Here is an 18,804-nt window from a genome sequence, read left to right as displayed (position 1 = left end):
AATCACAGATGGAGAATTGCAGAGATTAGTTGAGTATTGGGGTCAGAAAGCCTATTTAAAAAAAAACAAAAAAAAAAAAAAAAAACTACATCCCCACATGTTGTTTGGGAGGTTTTCAAGAAAAATGCTCCTCGCTCCTCCAAAAACAAACTCCAGCATATTCAGTTGTCAGACACGACTGAAACTTCAAACAACACAGAGTTCTGTGGTCAGATGAAACTAAAAAAAATAGCTTTTTGGCAGCAAACACACTAGATGCGTTTGGTGCACACAAGGATAAAAAGTACCCCATGTGTACAATTTAATATACCATTGGATCTTTAATGTTGTGGGCATATTTTTCTGCTGGAGGTCCTGGACTTCTTATTCAGATACATGGCATCGTGGATTCTATCAAATATCAACGGATAAAAAAATCAAAACCTGACGCCTTCTGCTAGAAATCTTATAATGGGCCGTGGTTGGATCTTCCATCAGGACAACGATCCAAAACAAACATCAAAATCAACACAAAAATGTGTTAGGGAGCACAAAATGAAGCTTCTGACATGACCGTCACAGTTCCCTGACCTGATGAGTGGAGTGAACTGAAGATAAATGCCAAAGTTTAATTGCTGGTGGCGGCCTTTTCATCACGAGTTCTGTGTCGATTGATATGTGTACGTGTGCGTGAGTGCTGATGCACAGGTGTACGGGAATGGTGAATTGCTGTGGAGGCCTTATTGTGCCCTTTATTCCCTGCTGTCACACCTCGGCTCCTTTATCCTGAACTCAGATGCTGCTGACTACTCAGGTCGCTCTTTGTGTATTTTGTTAAATGGTGTAATTGTTGTTGTCTACATTAAATGTTATTGATGGGTTGTTCTTTGAGCTTTTGTAAAGTCTCTTCTTATCTTTAATAAAAAATATATTTTTCTGTATCCACATCTCCCGCCGATTCACTGTGAACTAACGTGTTGCCTTAATAGGAAATTTAATTTAGTATTGTCCCTGGCAAGATTCCAGGGTGGCGTAGTGGCTAGCTGTCAATCTTCAATTCCTCTGTGTATCGCCACACATACATTTCATAATTAATTGAAGACACTGGTATTTTGTAAGACAGTGATGTCACCAGGGTTGAATTGGGGCGAATGGTAATGGAGAGACTCCTCTCCAAACTCCAGTGTGCAGTGAGTCGCCAGCCGCTGGACTTAGATTACTTGCAATTTAGGCTATATGCAGTCATTTTCATTACATCCATCCATAATCAAATTACAATTCCAGACGGACTCCTTAATGAACTATCCAACTTAAAACAAGGCAAGTGGGTATGAGTATGGAAAATATGTTGTAGAGAAAAATATGATTACTGTAAATGATTTTTGCAATTATATTTTTCTTTTTGCAGTACTTTATTTTATTTTGCCATTCTTTATTTTTGTGAGCAAAACTTTTTTTTCTTTTTTTTTTTTTGCTCAATGCTTTATTCTTTTTGCAAAACTATGCGGCATTATATTGATTCCATAATATCCCCCCTACTCTCGACGCATCACACTCCAGTCCAGTGGGTGGCGGTAAGACATACTTTTGTTTACCAACCACCATTAAACCTCAGAGGAAGAAGAATTAGCTTTTAGCATGATCTCTGGTGTTATGTGGTACTGGCTTAATACAAACTGTTAGAAAGATAAAAAAAATTAACATTTTAAAATCAGGTCAATAAATGCCTATAATATTCCCATCCTCATATACGTTACAAAGTTTTGAAGCAAGCAGGAATATCTGGAGGAGTATCAACTGAACTGAGATCTGCTGCTGTGAAGATGGTGTTTGTTAAAGAAGAGAGTGAGGAGGACATGAGTGAACCAGAACCCTGGAGAATAAAACACGAGGAACAAGGAGGTTGGTGTCTATTCTTCATTCATCTTTTTGACTGTTGTGGTAGGCCTACATTAAGTCTCAAATTCCTTAATGTAAACATAAGTCCTAAATTGCCATTAAAATGTCTTAAACCCACGTGTCAAAGGTCTTAAAAATGCAACTGAACTGGCGCAGCGATAAGATTTTATTTTCACTCCTTGCTTTTCGGAAACTCGAAGTGTGCGAGACTCATCATAATACATAGGCCTATTCACTTTTGTTTTTATGTTAACGTACTCCATTTGTGCGGGCAAAGGATTACCTGTTTTACAGAAGTCTTCCTGTTTTTAAAATAATTTGTCATTAATTTAATGACAAATGTCGCGAGCGCATTGTTATTGTAACGCGAGAGCACGCGGATATCGTTTGTTCTCGCATAAAACTGGACGCACGCTCTCTCATGAAGTGCCTCTCCTCTTGCTCAAATATTGTGTATGTGCGCTTAAACCGTGCCGTGTGCAATTGTGCGCCTCTCCGTGTTCTCGCACTAGAAATAAATTATCTTCACTTCTGGATTAAACGTTATATATGGAAGGAGGTAATGACAAATGTATTCGAAACAAAAAAGCTTGTTGAATTGCACTAATTAAAAAAAATGCATTGCATTAACTGTGCTTGCGTTATATTGCATTGTATTTTTTAGGGCTTGCATTTGTATGGGCTGAAATTCAACATGGTTTTATATTTAAGCTGTGTATAATTCAATAAAAAAAAAAAAAAACATTTCCCACATTTTGTAATTATTAAAAATGCAATAATTCATATTCACCTTTTAGACTTCACTTCCAAAGTATGCATTCTGTTTAAAAATATGACCTATAATACTCGACAGGCAATTTTCTGTCCATTTTATTTTGCTTTACAAATTCGCTTCCACAAATTAAGTGGTTCAAATTTGACAGAAAATGTAACATAGCACATCCGGGAATTGAAGGAATTTCAGTAGATTATGGATGCATGATCTCCATCTGTTGTTAGTCTTAAAAAAAAAATGTATTTCATTAACCATGCTTGCATTTTAATGTATTACTTTAAGCTAATACACAGGTTCTATGCTGTTAAGAAATTTATACAAAAATTTAAATCTGACATTGAGCTAACATGCTCTTTTTGTTTGAATTCTGATGAAACAGTGGTTCACTTATGTTGGTTGTGTCACTACACTCAGAAGCTTTGGAATGATATTGGTGTATTTGTCAAGTGTAAGATTTTGCCAGGCTTCTCACTACATATGAGAAACATTATGGTATTTTGACTCAGACCCCAAAAAAAAAAAAAAAAAAAAATCCTAAGCAAATTTCACATTCACAAATGCAAACCCTGGTCAAAATAAAACACTGTATAGTCTTCACTGTATGAATTGAATATAATTTTTTTAAATATTAAAGATATTCATTAAGCTAAGTTTTTTGTCTTATTAACATTAATGAAACTGATGGCAACAGTTTGAGGCTGCTGTCCCTTTAAGAATGAATGCGCAGATATAGTTATACATCTGATTCTTTCCCTTTTGTTTTTGTTTGCGTAGGACTTCAGACTCTGTTTACATTGAATCAGTGAAACAGTCCACACATTGTGCATTTTGATATACAGTAATTGTGTGTGTAGCTGTGAAAGAGAACTGATTTCGAGATCAAGAGGTGGCATCTGTACGCGTACCCTCGGCTGTGTGTCCGTCAGCGCGAGCACCGCATTTGAGTCCTTGTTCGCGGCTTATAGTGATTAACGTCAGTAACCTTAAGTATCTGTTAGTACTGTGAAGTTAAAGTGTAACACTTTAGAAAATCAATTTGTGGAATCGAAATTTGTGAATCGATGCAAATTGGTAGAAGATAGAATCGTGATTCATATATGAATCGAACATTCATTTTTTTCCTGCACCCCTACTAATTTTATTTTATTTTCCAATTGACCTTTCGCCGAGCCCCGCCCCCCTTAGTTACTGTTGCTACGTCCGACAAACAAATGGTCAAACACCATCAGGGGCGACCAGCGAGACAGATTGCCATGACGGGAAGAGGTATACCCGTGCGTGTCAGTGACCATTTTTGGAGCAATCCTCCAGATCGAGGCAAAAGGGGTTACAGTATGCAGTGGAGGGATATATTCAAAATATAAAAATACGCAATGAAGGAGACACGACTACTATCTACGTCTCTATCGAGGCTAATGCTTAACTTACCGGTGTTCATACACATAATTTGTGATATGACAAAGAACAAGAAAACAAGTGTTTAAAAGCATTGAAAGACACTCACTGTTGTGTTTTTGTGTGAAAGAAAAAACTCTATGAAAATAAAAGTGCTGTCAGCAATAATTTCTTATGTGTGTTTTTTCGCATAACACACTATGACTAAAATTTTAAATGCTGCAAAACACATGGGAGTTATATTCTCGATGCTGTACAGTTTATCTGATCAGTCACAGTATATCATTAATCAAGCTTAATTTGACTTTTCAACTACAATTAGGCAGGGTGAACTGAAAGCTTTTACAATCTTTTAGCTATAACTTATATCATTGACAAAAGTATGTGGTGCATTTTCTTCCAAAAATGATTTTTTCTCTAATTCATGCTTCAAGTTGACAACGCACAATAAACGAAATCACACAATAACTGTTTAACCAGACAAGCTTAATTTGCATCTAAATAACTTTCATTGCTTGTCTTTCATAATGCACTTACCATAATATTTATTAGGGGGACAACAGATCACAAAACTCGCGGTTGAGACCATAATATTTATTAGTGGGGCAACGGATCATAAAACTCGCGGTTCAGACAATATTATGTTTTTTGAGTAACAGATAGGATAGTTTTTCAGATCAGAAAAACAAAACAAAAAAAAACTTTAAGTAGCCATCGACACCACAGCCAGCAGACGTATTTATGCTTCGTAATGTTCGACAAATTTAACTGGGAGTGGGGCTGTCCACACTGTTTTATCCATTGTAGGCATCGCTCACGTTGTGTTTTCGGCTTTGGGAATGGAAAGAACACAACTCCTCCAGACAATCTCTCGGGGTATCTAGTATCCGATTTACAAACGCCGTGGGCGCACGCTTCACCATCTTGCTAATTGTTTGTCGGACCTGCTCACATAGTAACGGTTGCTATGATGTGTGATTGGACAATGGCCGTTTTGGGGGAGGGGCCGGCGAAAGGTCAATTGCACCAATTGATTTTCATAATTTTAATGTTTTCATTTTAGGCCTGGTGAAAGTGAAAGAGGAAAGACCAGATCTGAATGAAGTGGAGGAGAAACATCAGCATCAGAAAGCTCATGATGTCACCGCTGGAGAAAAGCCATCGAGTTTCTGCAGAACTGAAAACAGTTGCTCACAAAGCAGCATTCAAATGACCGAAGTCAAAAAGCCTTTCACCTGTTCTCAGTGTGGAAACACTTACAGACAGAAAAGAAACCTTGAAGATCACATGTTAATTCACACTGCAGGAAAAAGGCCTTTCACCTGCTCTCAGTGTGGAAAGACTTACGTGCATGAAAGCAGCCTTAGGAAGCACATGTTAATTCATGCTGGACTAAAGCCTTTCACCTGCTCTCAGTGTGGAAAAAGTTTTACACAGAAACGAACACTTAATGATCACATGTTAATTCACAGTTCAGAAAATCCTTTCACATGTCCTCAGTGTGGAAACACTTTCACAAGTAAACAAAACCTTAAGAAGCACATGTTAATTCATACTGGAATTAAGCCTTTCTCCTGCTCTCAGTGTGGAAAAAGTTTTACACAGAAAGGAACACTTAATGATCATTTGTTAATTCACAGTTCAGAAAATCCTTTCACATGTTCTCAGTGTGGAAATGCTTTCACAAGTAAACACAACCTTAAGACTCACATGTTAATTCATACAGGAATAAAGCCATTCTCCTGCTCTCACTGTGGAAAGAGTTTTAAACAGAAATCACACCTTGATGATCATTTGTTAATTCACACATCAGAAAAGCCTTTCACCTGCTCTCAGTGTGGAAACACTTTCACACGTAAAGGAGGACTGAAAAGTCACATGTTAATTCATTCTGGAATAAAGCCTTTCGTCTGCTCTCATTGTGGAAAGAGTTTTACACAGAAAGGAGCCCTTGATGGTCATTTCTTAATTCACACTTCAGAAAAGCCTTTCATCTGTTCTCAGTGTGGAAACTCTTACAGACATAAAGCAAGCCTTAAGAATCACATGTTAGTTCATGCTTGAAAACGGCCTTTTACCTGCTCTCAATGTGGAAAGACATGAAAAATCACGCTGAAATCACACCTTACACACGTGTTAGAATAAATATGTTTGCATCACCATTTCTTTCTATCTAATCATTTCTTGTACTCCCTGTTTAGTCACACGCTCGTATGACATGCTAGTTATTATCCATAAGGATCAACGTTGCATATGGTATAATTATGAATGGAATTGTATGTCTCTCTATCTCTATGGACTCTTTCAGCAAAGCTGATTATCTCCTTTCTTTTCTATATGGACTTATTCTATTTGTATGTTTTAGCCAACACCTGAGACTTGCTATATAAACTATGGCAGGAGCACAATAAAGCTGACTTTGAGTGAACTACACTTCTGTGCTTGTGTCATTCTTGGTCCCCAGATCTGGTGTTCCAATCTGCTTTGCATTGATCATTGTCTTTGTTCTAATATCCAATTTTATCTGACAATTTTGGGTGCTCGTCCGCGATCGATTCAGAAGCGAGGGATCGTGCAAATTGGACTGAGACGGTGTGAGGACAAAAACTGTTGTATTGCCTAGACTCTCGAAGTCTCACTCAACGTAATACTCGAGATGGAGAATGTTCTTGAATTTGTAGTATTAGGTGTCTGTTTTTGAGACACAGATTAAGAGGTTTTTATAACCTGCCGTTTTGAGATAAGGAAGGAAGGATGGTGAAGGGTTACAAATTTAAGAATCTATTTCAGATATGCTCCCTTACATGACATCACGGTAAAGAATATTGTATTTAGTGTTTAAGGGTAAGATAATGATTCTGCTCAGCAAAGTTGCCTTTCCTGTTTTCTCATTTGTCTTTAATAGCTCTTCGAGCCCCAGTTTCACTCAGACTGATGGGATTAGCACACGAATGATTCACTGAGAATCTCACCTTTTGTTCTGCAAATGGCTTTCGGACCCAAATGGCTCTTGGAGCCTTAAGGCCTGTTCACACCGGGACGAATTTCGCGCGCGATATTCGTCGACGTTTAACGCCTCGTGAATAAACAAAGGGCGCCAATGTGAGTGTGCACACCGACACAAAAAACGCCATGCGTAAAAGCGTCACTTTTTAAAAACCGCCTTGGGTTCGTTTTTTTGGTTTGACGCGCCGCGTTAAAAACTATCCGACCAATGAGATTGCCGCTTTTGCTCACGTGTCTGGAGCTTCTGAAGTTACAGTAAAACACAACTTGGGGGCGCTCAAACACAAAACGGTCTTGCCGAGCACACATACGTAACGGCGAAGAAGATTTACGCCAAGTAGCGTCTACACTGCAGGGAAGAAATAAGACGAGGAAGATGAAAAGCAAGATGAATGTAGAGCTGCTGGTCTCGTTGGTGTCGGAACATAAAGAACTATATGAGAAACGCGACAGCGACTACAAAAACTGGTATTTCTGTTTTACATTAAGCGCCATCTAATGTCAGGGAATAAATTTGCATGTTCACTCGGCTCATCGTCAGCGAAAATCGCTTGGGTGTGAACACAAAAAACGCGTTGAAAAACGCTGGCGAATAACGCGCGCCGATATTCGTCCCGGTGTGTAGGGCCCTTTAAGGCCTGTTCACACCGGGACGAATTTCGCGCGCGATATTCGCCGACGTTTAACGCCTCGTGACTAAACAAAGGGCGCCAATGTGAGTGTGCACACCGATGCGGAAAACGGCACGCGTAAAAGCGTAATTTAAAAAAAAAACGCCTCGGGTTCGTTTTTTTGGTTTGGCGCGCTGCGTCAAAAACTATCCGACCAATGAGATTGGCGCTTTTCCTCACGTGTCTGGAGCTTCTGAAGTTACAGTAAAACACAACTTGGGGGCGCTCAAACACAAAATGGTCTTGCCGAGCACACATACGTAACGGCGAAGAAGATATATGCCGAGTAGTGTTAAACACTGCCGGGAAGATATAAGACGAGGAAGATGCAAGGCAAGATGAATGTAGAGCTGCTGGTCTCGTTGGTGTCGGAACATAAAGAACTATGACAAACGCGACAGCGACTACAAAAATCTTGATAAAAGAGAACTGTTATGGAGTGGTATTAAGTGCCATCTAATGTCAGGGAATGAATTTGCATGTTCACTCGGCTCATCGTCAGCGAAAATCGCTTGGGTGTGAACACAAAAAACGCGTTGAAAAATGCTGGCGAATAACGCGCGCCGATATTCGCCCCGGTGTGTACGGGCCTTATGCTGATTTGAATTAGGCCAGACCCTCACAGTCTAGGGTGTTACCTTAACCTGTATACTCATTTACATGCTTTGTTTGAATTTGTCTCCACCCCCAAAAGTCCCTCCTCCTAAAAAGTCTATAAGATACCATGTAAAGTTATGTTAGATTAGATTATGTTGGACGAAACCGCAGCCGCGCTCAATAAATAAACTCTTCTGTTTGAACGTGATCCCAACGTCTCCTGGTCTGCTTTGAAGAAAGAAAAACTTTACAACAATGGTCAACCATTGAATAAACTGCAGTTTTAATAATTCATGTAATCTGTACTAATTGGCATCTTAAGACAGAGTGGAACAACCTTGTGTTTTGTCTTTCTGTGTGTGAATTAAGGAAACTGCTTGGTTGTAATAAGGGGCAAGATGTTTCTAGACCACTGACAGCCGAGACACTTGTTGACTTTATGTACAGAAACAATAAAGGTTTCTGGACAGAACCTTTTACATCAAATTTGGCAGGATGGTCAGAAGGCAAAATTCAATAAGACTAGAGAGGGATCATTAAAAGATGATGATAGAAAAAGCATGAAATCCATGGTAATAGGGGGATGGGGAGATTTAGAGTGGGACTATAGATATATGAAGGAGTCATATAGTGTGTGGAAAGAAATGAAGAAAGTGTTGGATCAGTGGCCAGAAAAATCTAATAAGAAAAATTGAAATAAAAAAGTACTGAATCGCCACCGCCCTATGTGCAGGCAACGAGCATTTCCAATCACACCTCAAGAAAAAGGAACTGTGTACTTCACATTCATAATGACAGCATGTCCAGCTAGCACTTCATGATGTGGAAACCCATACAAAATGTCAGACATTGAGATGATATGCAAGAGCTTACCAAGTGCCACAAACCCAACTAATTCTAATAATGTAAGCAATTTATACGTAACGTTTTTATTTGAAAGCAGAGTAGATAGCAGGATTTATCACATGCTGCCAATACCAAACAGGGAAAGGAATCACCATCTGCTTTTGTCATAAAGTTTAGAGAAGCACGGGAGCAGGATTATTGGCTGCATGTAGATAACTCAATGAAAGTCCTATTCATAAACACATGCCTGAATAATTTAGCAAATCAGCTGTAATTAAATATTAATAAGCAATAATAACTTGTTATAACTGATTATGAATATTTGGATCAGTTAATATAATAAACTTAATGTTGTAAATTAATATTACAATCAATTAACCTGTTTGTCCTGTGAAAACTCAGGATTAATTGTTTATTAATTCTAAGAAATTTTAATTTCCGGGGCATTGGAAATGTCTTTCTTACTTTACAGTACTACTAAGAGCAAGTAGTCAAACTCTATGATGAGAGACTCCAGATATGAGCTTGAGACACGGACAACTGACCCTCCTGTTTTGTATTGTCTGTTTCATGTGCTTTCATGTCATGTTTTGTCTTGTGCTGTGTTGCATGCAGCTTTTGTTTATCACTGGCTGTGTGCTTTTATGTAGTCATGTTTTGTGTGAACACGTGGCTTAGAGTTTTCATTAGATGCATGTTCATATCTTGTTTTGTTTGTCATGTATGTTTCCTTGTGCCATGTGCTCTCCTGTCTATTTTCTAGCTCCTCCCATCTTGTTACCTGATTATTGATTAATTTGACCCATCTGTCCTCCCTCGTTACCTGCTTTGTTTGCTCTCCCTATTTATTCTCCCTGTGTTTGCAGTCCTGTGCTGATTCGTTGTTGAATGTATACTGTGTGTTTCCCTGCTGTGTGTTCAAGTCATTGAATGTATACTGTGTGTTCAAGTCGTTGAATGTATACTGTGTGTTCAAGTCGTTGAATGTATACTGTCAAAGTCAAGTCGCACCTGAGTCCTCGCTTCATCCCTCACCCACAAACCTAACAAAAAAGTATGCACATGGTGTACTTCATGACTTTGATAAAACATGGGCACAAAGACATTTTAAAACAGCAGATGGCAAGTCAATAGTGAATTCAGGGCTGATACGTAATCAAAGCAGTGCAATTGCCCATGAAAGTGGCCATAGTAAAGGTAGAGGCCATATCGTGGGAGATGATGAAACAGCCATTGAGAATAGATATGTCAACATTGCAAATCGATTTTACGTACATGCCACCAATTGTAAATTGTAAATATATGCTGACCATTGTAGATAGATCCTCAAAGTGGTGGCCATAAGATGTATTGTGTGTTAAAGGAAATCCTGGTCTCAAAAGAAAAGGGGGAGGTATTGCTGTAATTTATAGTAACATTTATAATTACTGAGAAGTCTAGTTTCAAATATAATTCTTTTGAGTGTTGGTGCTTAATGTAACACTATCTTGTGTCAATTATAAATCACGTTTGACATTTGTGCTACTGTATACAGGCCACCAGGGCACCCTAGAGACTTTATCAAAGAATTTGCTGATTTTCTATCCGAGTTAGTCCTGGCTACAGATAAAGTCCTAATTGTTGGTGATTTTAATATACATGTAGATAACGAAAAAGATGCATTGGGATTGGCATTTAGAGACATTCTTAACTCTATTGGAGTTAGACAACATGTGTCAGGACCTACTCATTGTCGTAATCATACTCTAGATCTAATATTATCACATGGAATAGATGTTGATGCAGTTGAAATTCTGCAGCAGAGCGATGACATCTCAGATCATTATCTAGTCTCGTGTAAACTTCATTTTGCCAAGGCTGCAAAGCCGACTCCGTGTTACAAATATGTTAGACCTATCACTTCTGCCACTAAAGATTGCTTTATTAATGATCTTCCTGATCAGTTTCATCTCCTCAGCATCCCAGATGGCTTAGAAGAATATTATGACAAAAACTTTTAACTCTCTCTTTTCCAGCACTTAGACACAGTTGCTCCTTTGTGCTTAAAGAAGATTAAAGAAAATAGTCCAACACCGTGGTACAACGAGTGCACTCAGGCCCTTAAGAGAGCAGCCAGTAAAAAGGAGCACAGCTGGAAGAAAACAAAACCTTTTTCTGGAAGAAAACAAGTGTTTTTGAAAGAGATCTATGTCTTCTATGTACCAGTTTGATTTATTTTGTGAGTAAAAGTTTGCATTGGATAGGGATGGGCAAATGAAGCATCATGAAGCACTGAGGCTTTCTCCTGAATGTTTCAGGAAAAGATTCAAAGCACTAAGAGTGTAGAAAACAGCGCCATCTTGTGGCAGTTCAAAATATATGTATATCCGGCACAGAGCTTCATGAGAAATTGCGCTGCATACTCGATACGTGCTTTGAAGCTTCAGTGTCAAATGTAACATCACTAGCATTGGAACTTTTGACTCTTCTTCGTCTTCTTCTGCCTGCATCACACCGTGACAGAAGATCGGACCGCCCACAATGGACGATAGGGTGAGAATTGTCGTCATGGCTCAGGAGAGCCAAAACTTTTTTTCATTCACCAAGGACTTTAGCTGCCTTGCCGTCACCAGCGCCCTCGACGACGAGAGCCTGAGTACCTTGTTCCGGATCGGGGCCACATTCAATCATCCCATCGACCTCCCAGACAACACCGGACTGGACTGGAGGGAGACTGTCATCTGGTGTCTGGAGAGTATTGTGCCTCAATCAGGAACACAGGCAGACCCAAGGCTTTTTCACGTCATGCCTGACCAGCCTGAGCTGATTTACGTAATGCATGACCAGCCTGAGCCCTCAGCCAAGATGGCCACTGCCTCGCCGCCTGATGCCTCAGCCAAGTTGGCCGTCGCCTGAGCCCTCAGCCAAGATGGCCGCTGCCTGGCCGCCTGAACCCTCATCCAAGATGGCCGCCGCCCCAACGCTTGAACTGATTCTGTTCCTAGACCTGTTCCTGCCCCAAGGACTGTCCATGTTCCCAGACCTGTTCCAGCCCCTGTTCCAGAGTCTCGTCCCGCCGAGAGCGCCCTTCATCTTTGTCGTCTTCTGCCTGCACCACACAGTGACAGTCAGTAGGATACGTACCAAAAACTTTTAGGCTGGCTATTATTAAATCGCTTGTTAATATTTTTTTACTTGATTCTACAGAATTAGTCAATTACAGGCTGATCTCAAATCTACCTTTCTGCCAAAGATACTAGAAAAGTATGGAGCTTATAATAAGACAAAATAATTTGAATTTGAATTGTGTAAATTTGAATTATTGACAAGTGTAATCTACAAAATTTGATATTATGTGGAATTTTAAATAGTTCTGAATTAGATTTCTTTAAACGAATATTGAACGTTAACAAATCAAAATGTTTTTATGGCTGAATTGTAGGCATGTATTTTCAAAAAGCTTTTTTTTTTTTTTTTTTTTGAATTCTTAGACTGCAAATATACAGTTTAAAAAATACAGATTCAAGTTTTCAAGATGAAGAAAAAATTCAGAACTTCAAATTCAGTTTTCTAAATGTGGAAAATTCAGATCATACAGAAAGTAAGGCACAGGTCATCCACAGGGATGAGTAGAGGATCAGAAGTCAAATAGAGCTTTTGGCCGATTATAGAGCTGCACTGCAGTAGTTTTCTGCCGCAAATGTGGTGGTGGTTCAAGGGAATCCATGTATCTTTCATTCAGTCGTTTTTTATTTAATATTAACAGTAGAAAAATGAGAAAACAGCTTGAATATTAGATTTCTAATATTCTAATAATACTCCTCTGCTGCTGCAGTTTTTTTTTTCTTAACACGGATTCTTTTCACAACTACATTTCATCTTTTTCTTATCAAACAACCAGACTAACGACTGGCTTGACACAACCCGTACCGGGGAGGAGCGCCTAGACAGGGCTTTCTTTTGTGTAGACCAACAGTTCTCAAGTGCCAGGGGGTCTGTGAAAATAATTTGCTACAACCTACCGTATTTTCCAGACTGTGTAGACACGTTTTTTTTAATTTTTTTTATCATGAAACACTGTGATTTATTCCAAAGTGACTTATATCAATTAATCTAAATGCTGACTTTCAAAAGTAGGCACGCCAAGAATGCTATTTACTGTATTTTAGTTCATTTTTGAGGATACCCAAGGATTACCAAGGATACAAGGCGCATCATGTTGTTTTCTTTATTTTTGTGGCATTCTGACGTGTGGCATTGCTATGTGGCCCAGATCTGGCAAACAGGAGCGGTCCGCCCAAGTGCCATCATTCCACGCTACATGTGGGCCAAATCAGTATTCCACAAGTACCAGATGTGGGCCGGATTTGGGCCGAAACAATGTTGCTATCTGGGAAAGGTGTTAACTATAATCTTGCGCTGCAAAATGATAACTTACAAAGGATTAAATTCATCACAATTATTTAATGAATGAAGTACACAAAAAATGTATGAAAATGTACGACAAAGCCCTAAAACGGACAATTAATCGGCATAATCGTCAAAGCCCTAAAACTGACAATTAATCGTCATAAATGCAATTTTTTTTTAGACAATTAATTGTCAGCTAAATGTTATAATCATGACAGGCCTAGCTTTATTGCACATTATGAAATTCGGCTGATTGTGTTTAATTGTCAGTTTTAGGGGTTTGATGATTATGCCGATTAATTTTCTGGTTTAGGGCTTTGTCATACTTTTTTTTTTTTTTCGTGAGTTTAAAGCTATCACGTCCCACCACAGAAAAATTCTCATTCCTTCAAAAACCATAGCTGGAGATACAACAGACCTTGAGCATTTGTTTAAAACTTAACCCTCCTGTTACCCTCAAATCTACCAACATTTTTTTACCAATTTGCAATTTAAACCCTCATAATGTGATATTTTTCCCCAAAGGTTTAAGTCAGGTACCCTATGTTTCTTTGTTGACTGCTTAAATAGCCCTTTAAATAAAACACCACCAACCCCACCCCGCCCCTTATACATCCAGAATACCTATTGCACGACTATGGACAAATTAGCAAATCTCTATTAAATATGACTGATATTTTTGGTTTTTTAATAGCTTTATATTATAATATTATACAATTTATTTTATCAAGAATAGGTTTGAGGTCAATTTGACACTCCCATGATAGTCTCAGGATGCCTCATTGTTGGCACGACACAGGACTCATGGTATAGCGTTCACCTTTTCTTCTCTAATGATGTTAGCTGGTATTTGGTGCCCAGGACAAAAACAGTGAAATTTGGGGTTTTGTGATAAAGTTTTTTGCAAATATGTAAAATGCCTCTGATCACTCTGCACAATAATCTGGAAAAATGTGAATCAACATCATAAAAACTGAAGCAGCACATTTTTCAAATTTGTCCAAATTTTGGACACTGTCATGTGGGAAGTGTAATAACGTTCCATTTTTGGCAGGTAATTTATCTGCTAGACAACACGAGGGTCAACACTAGGAGTCACTATAGGAGGCTCATCTGAGGAGGATGCCTCATAATCAGGGTCCTCCTCGACATTATCGTCTATCTCAGACACATTCTCCTCTGTCACTGTCACATTCAAAGAACTATGCCAAAATCTAAACACAGAAAATCTTTGTGTAGCGGTCATTTTCAATTGAGAGAGAGCATAAAGAGAGAGCTCACAGAGCACGACGAGAAATGTTTTATCTGTGGAAGCTTTCATATATTTGCTTCTTCCCTATATTATGTTTTCCCCTCCCCCATGGCACCAAATATCAAAGTTCATGCAAGAATTATGTTTTCCCTTCCTTATAAATATATAATTGGCACTGGAAATATATAATTTCTTGTGAGAATTATGATTTGAAATTTGAAATTTGAAAACATACTGTCATGTTAATTTTATGTTTACCCAGTTGTGCGTGCCCAATAAATTAGGAAAAGTCTTTAAATATGTAGCAATTTTTTTTTCCTTCTGACTTCCTCTCGACGCTTCACACTCCAGTCCAGTGGGTGGCGGTAAAGCACATACATTTATTTAAAACCACCATTAAACATCAGAGGAAGAAGAGAGAATATAATAAATAAATGTAAGAAAATAATAAATACAATGAGATGTTTAGTTGGTAGTGAGTGGGGGGCAGATAGGATGGCGTTAAAGGCAATGTATAATGGAATGATTAGATCTGTGTTAGATTATGGGTGTGTGGTTTATGGATCAGCTGCAGAAACGTCTCTTAAAAAGTTAGATAATATACAGAATCAGGTATTTAGACTATGTACAGGAGCTATAAAAACTACTCCAATTACAGCACTACAGGTGGAAATGGGGGAAATGTCTTTGGAAATGAGAAGGGTACAGCTATCATTGAATTATTGGGTTAATTTACAATTTACTAGACACGTTAAAGCCATGTTGGGAAAAAGAGAGGAGGAAAACTAAAAGTTTTGGATGGACTGTGATACAGAAAGCAACAGAACTCAAAATTAATCAATTAAATGTTAGTCCTACTGTTCCATTACCAGTAATAAAACCTTGGGTACTTCCAGATTCAATAGTTGATTTTACATTGTTAGAACAGAGAAACAAGGGTAAGGAATGTAATTCATATAATGTACAGACATATATTAATGAGTACTACAGTTATGTTCAGATATACACAGATGCATCAAAGAGTTCAGACAACAAGATAGGAGTAGCATTTACTGTCCCAGAGTTTCATCTATCAATAAGGAAAAGGATCAGTGATGAGCTATCTGTTTATACAGGGGAAATGGTTGCATTATTATTAGCAATACAGTGGATAGAAGAAATAAGACCTGTGAAATCAGTTATTTGTTCAGACTCATGTTCATCATTGGCTAGTTTACAATACAGTCATTCAGAAAGTAGACCAGATATTTTAATAGAGATTATGCAAACAATGTACAGAATTCAAATGATGGGGATTACAGTAGTATTTTTGTGGGTGCCTGCACATGTTGGTGTCCAAGGAAATGAAATTGCAGATAAAGAAGCAAAAGAAGCAGTTAAAAACAATGACATTAATTTAATTGTTAATTTAAGTAAGAATGAAGTTAAGAGTATTATCAAGAAGAGACTAAAGGAAAGGTGGCAAAAACAGTGGGATAAGGAGAAAAAAGGTCGGTGGTTCTATTAGTCCATGAGCCAGGGGGGTTGATCGGTATCAACGGGGGGGGCAAATGCTATCATTGTTTTTTGGCAAGGTATACACCCCTAGTATTAGAAAAATCACGATAGCAGTGCAGCGGTGGTAGCGAAATCACTTTTTTCAGCTCATGAAGTTACTAACCCCCTAAAATAAATTCCGTTTTTGAAATCTGGTGTATATCTGGTTTAGGCTCATGCTAGGGATATTATCAATATTCTATAATATGGTGCTTAGTATCATTGGAAAGGGGACCTTTTAGGCTTTCATTTAAGCCCAGTACTGAATCTGTCTGACAAACAGAGAGGTCACATGACTTCTTTAAACCAGAAATAACACACAATTTTTCACAATTTCCGCCTAAACTGTATGCTTTCTTTTATCCCTGTGGCATGAAAGAACACCATGGACACAAAACTCAACAACTTCAATACTCAAGGCACTCTGATGACTCAGAAAATGTATAATATACCCATACTATTTATTTGTGAGAGCCTTAAATTAGACTTCTGCAGCCAGCACAAGTCTTCAAAATAGAATAGAGCCAATAGAATGGACAAATAGAATACCCTATTAGTCCAGGGCCAAATGGCCTGTTTATTCATGTACAGTTGTAATAAAAAGTAATTGTTTCAATAGTGTTGTCAACATAACACTTGTAAGTGGTTTAACAAAATGTTTCTATCATGTATTTTTATATTCACCCACTTTCAGTTAGAATATCAGAAAGTAGCTCATGCACGGAATGTTGATGGATTTTGACAGTTTGACAAGGTTTTGCCAGTTTTGCGAAAAGATTGTTGGTTCAGTTGACTGGTTATAACAACACTACCAACTATGCCATCTTCAATCAACTTCCATTGAGTTCCAGGGGTATTAAATATAAGTACAAAATACTTTTTCTCTTGTGCTTGTGAATTGGTTGGGAATAGTAGCAATGACTAATGTAAGCTTGGCGTTTTTAGCAGGCTAGCTATCTAGCAGGCTAGCTAGCTTGCAGGTTAAACTGGCTGTCATAGATTAATCATAGACTGGCATAGATTAATCTATGAAACAGTGTAACAGTAACTGCTACAGTGCAGTCAGGGCTCTCAAGTGTCACATGACAGCAGCGCCCAAAATGTCTCTGGCCGCACCAGTTTCATTATGGAACCGGCAGGAATCAATCGCTGTAAAAATCTATTATTGTCTATCCATTATAAAAGTGCATCTATCCATTATAAAAGTGCATCTATCCATAATAAAAGTGCATATATCCATTATAAAAGAGCATCTATCCATTATAAAAGAGCATCTATCCATCATAAAAGTGCATCTATCCATCATAAAAGTGCATCTATCCATCATAAAAGAGCATCTCTCCATCATAAAAGTGCATCTATCCATCATAAAAGTGCATCTATCCATTATAAAAGTGCATCTATCCATTATAAAAGTGCATCTATCCATAATAAAAGTGCATATATCCATTATAAAAGAGCATCTATCCATTATAAAAGAGCATCTATCCATCATAAAAGTGCATCTCTCCATCATAAAAGTGCATCTATCCATCATAAAAGAGCATCTCTCCATCATAAAAGTGCATCTATCCATCATAAAAGTGCATCTATCCATCATAAAAGAGCATCTATCCATTATAAAAGTGCATCTATCCATTATAAAAGAGCATCTATCCATTATAAAAGTGCATCTATCCATTATAAAAGTGCATCTATCCATTATAAAAGTGCATCTATCCATTATAAAAGTGCATCTATCCATTATAAAAGAGCATCTATCCATTATAAAAGTGCATCTATCCATTATAAAAGTGCATCTATCCATTATAAAAGAGCATCTCTCCATCATAAAAGTGCATCTATCCATCATAAAAGTGCATCTATCCATTATAAAAGTGCATCTATCCATTATAAAAGTGCATCTATCCATAATAAAAGTGCATATATCCATTATAAAAGAGCATCTATCCATTATAAAAGAGCATCTATCCATCATAAAAGTGCATCTCTCCATCATAAAAGTGCATCTATCCATCATAAAAGAGCATCTCTCCATCATAAAAGTGCATCTATCCATCATAAAAGTGCATCTATCCATCATAAAAGAGCATCTATCCATTATAAAAGTGCATCTATCCATTATAAAAGAGCATCTATCCATTATAAAAGTGCATCTATCCATTATAAAAGTGCATCTATCCATCATAAAAGAGCATCTATCCATTATAAAAGTGCATCTATCCATTATAAAAGAGCATCTATCCATTATAAAAGTGCATCTATCCATTATAAAAGATAATCTATCCATTATAAAAGAGCATCTATCCATTATAAAAGAGCATCTATCCATTATAAAAGTGCATCTATCCATTATAAAAGTGCATATATCCATCATAAAAGTGCATCTATCCATCATAAAAGTGCATCTATCCATTATAAAAGTGCATCTATACATCATAAAAGTGCATCTATCCATA

At 37.8% G+C, this 18,804-nt stretch overlaps 2 protein-coding genes across 2 annotated transcripts in view; one reads left to right on the top strand and one right to left on the bottom strand.

Moving 5' to 3' along the window:
• The window catches only part of LOC311304498 (gap junction alpha-1 protein-like), a gene marked incomplete at both ends in the record, with an annotated part of 434,020 nt that overhangs the window by 274,471 nt on the left and 140,745 nt on the right, over positions 1–18,804 (bottom strand). The gene's annotated exons all lie outside the window — the stretch shown is intronic.
• On the top strand, positions 1,543–6,112 carry LOC311284080 (uncharacterized protein; the record flags this gene model as incomplete). The annotated part of the gene is made up of 2 exons (XM_084398916.1): positions 1,543–1,881; positions 5,112–6,112. The coding sequence occupies exons 1-2, from the start codon at positions 1,803–1,805 to the stop codon at positions 6,110–6,112; spliced, it is 1,080 nt and encodes a 359-aa protein (XP_084255042.1). The 5' UTR covers positions 1,543–1,802.

This window comes from Rutilus rutilus, assembly GCF_951802725.1.
Source record: "Rutilus rutilus genome assembly, chromosome: 1".
Lineage (NCBI taxonomy): Eukaryota > Metazoa > Chordata > Actinopteri > Cypriniformes > Leuciscidae > Rutilus > Rutilus rutilus.
The sequence above is the reverse complement of the archived record's forward strand: the minus strand, read 5'-3'. Positions and strand labels throughout refer to the sequence as shown.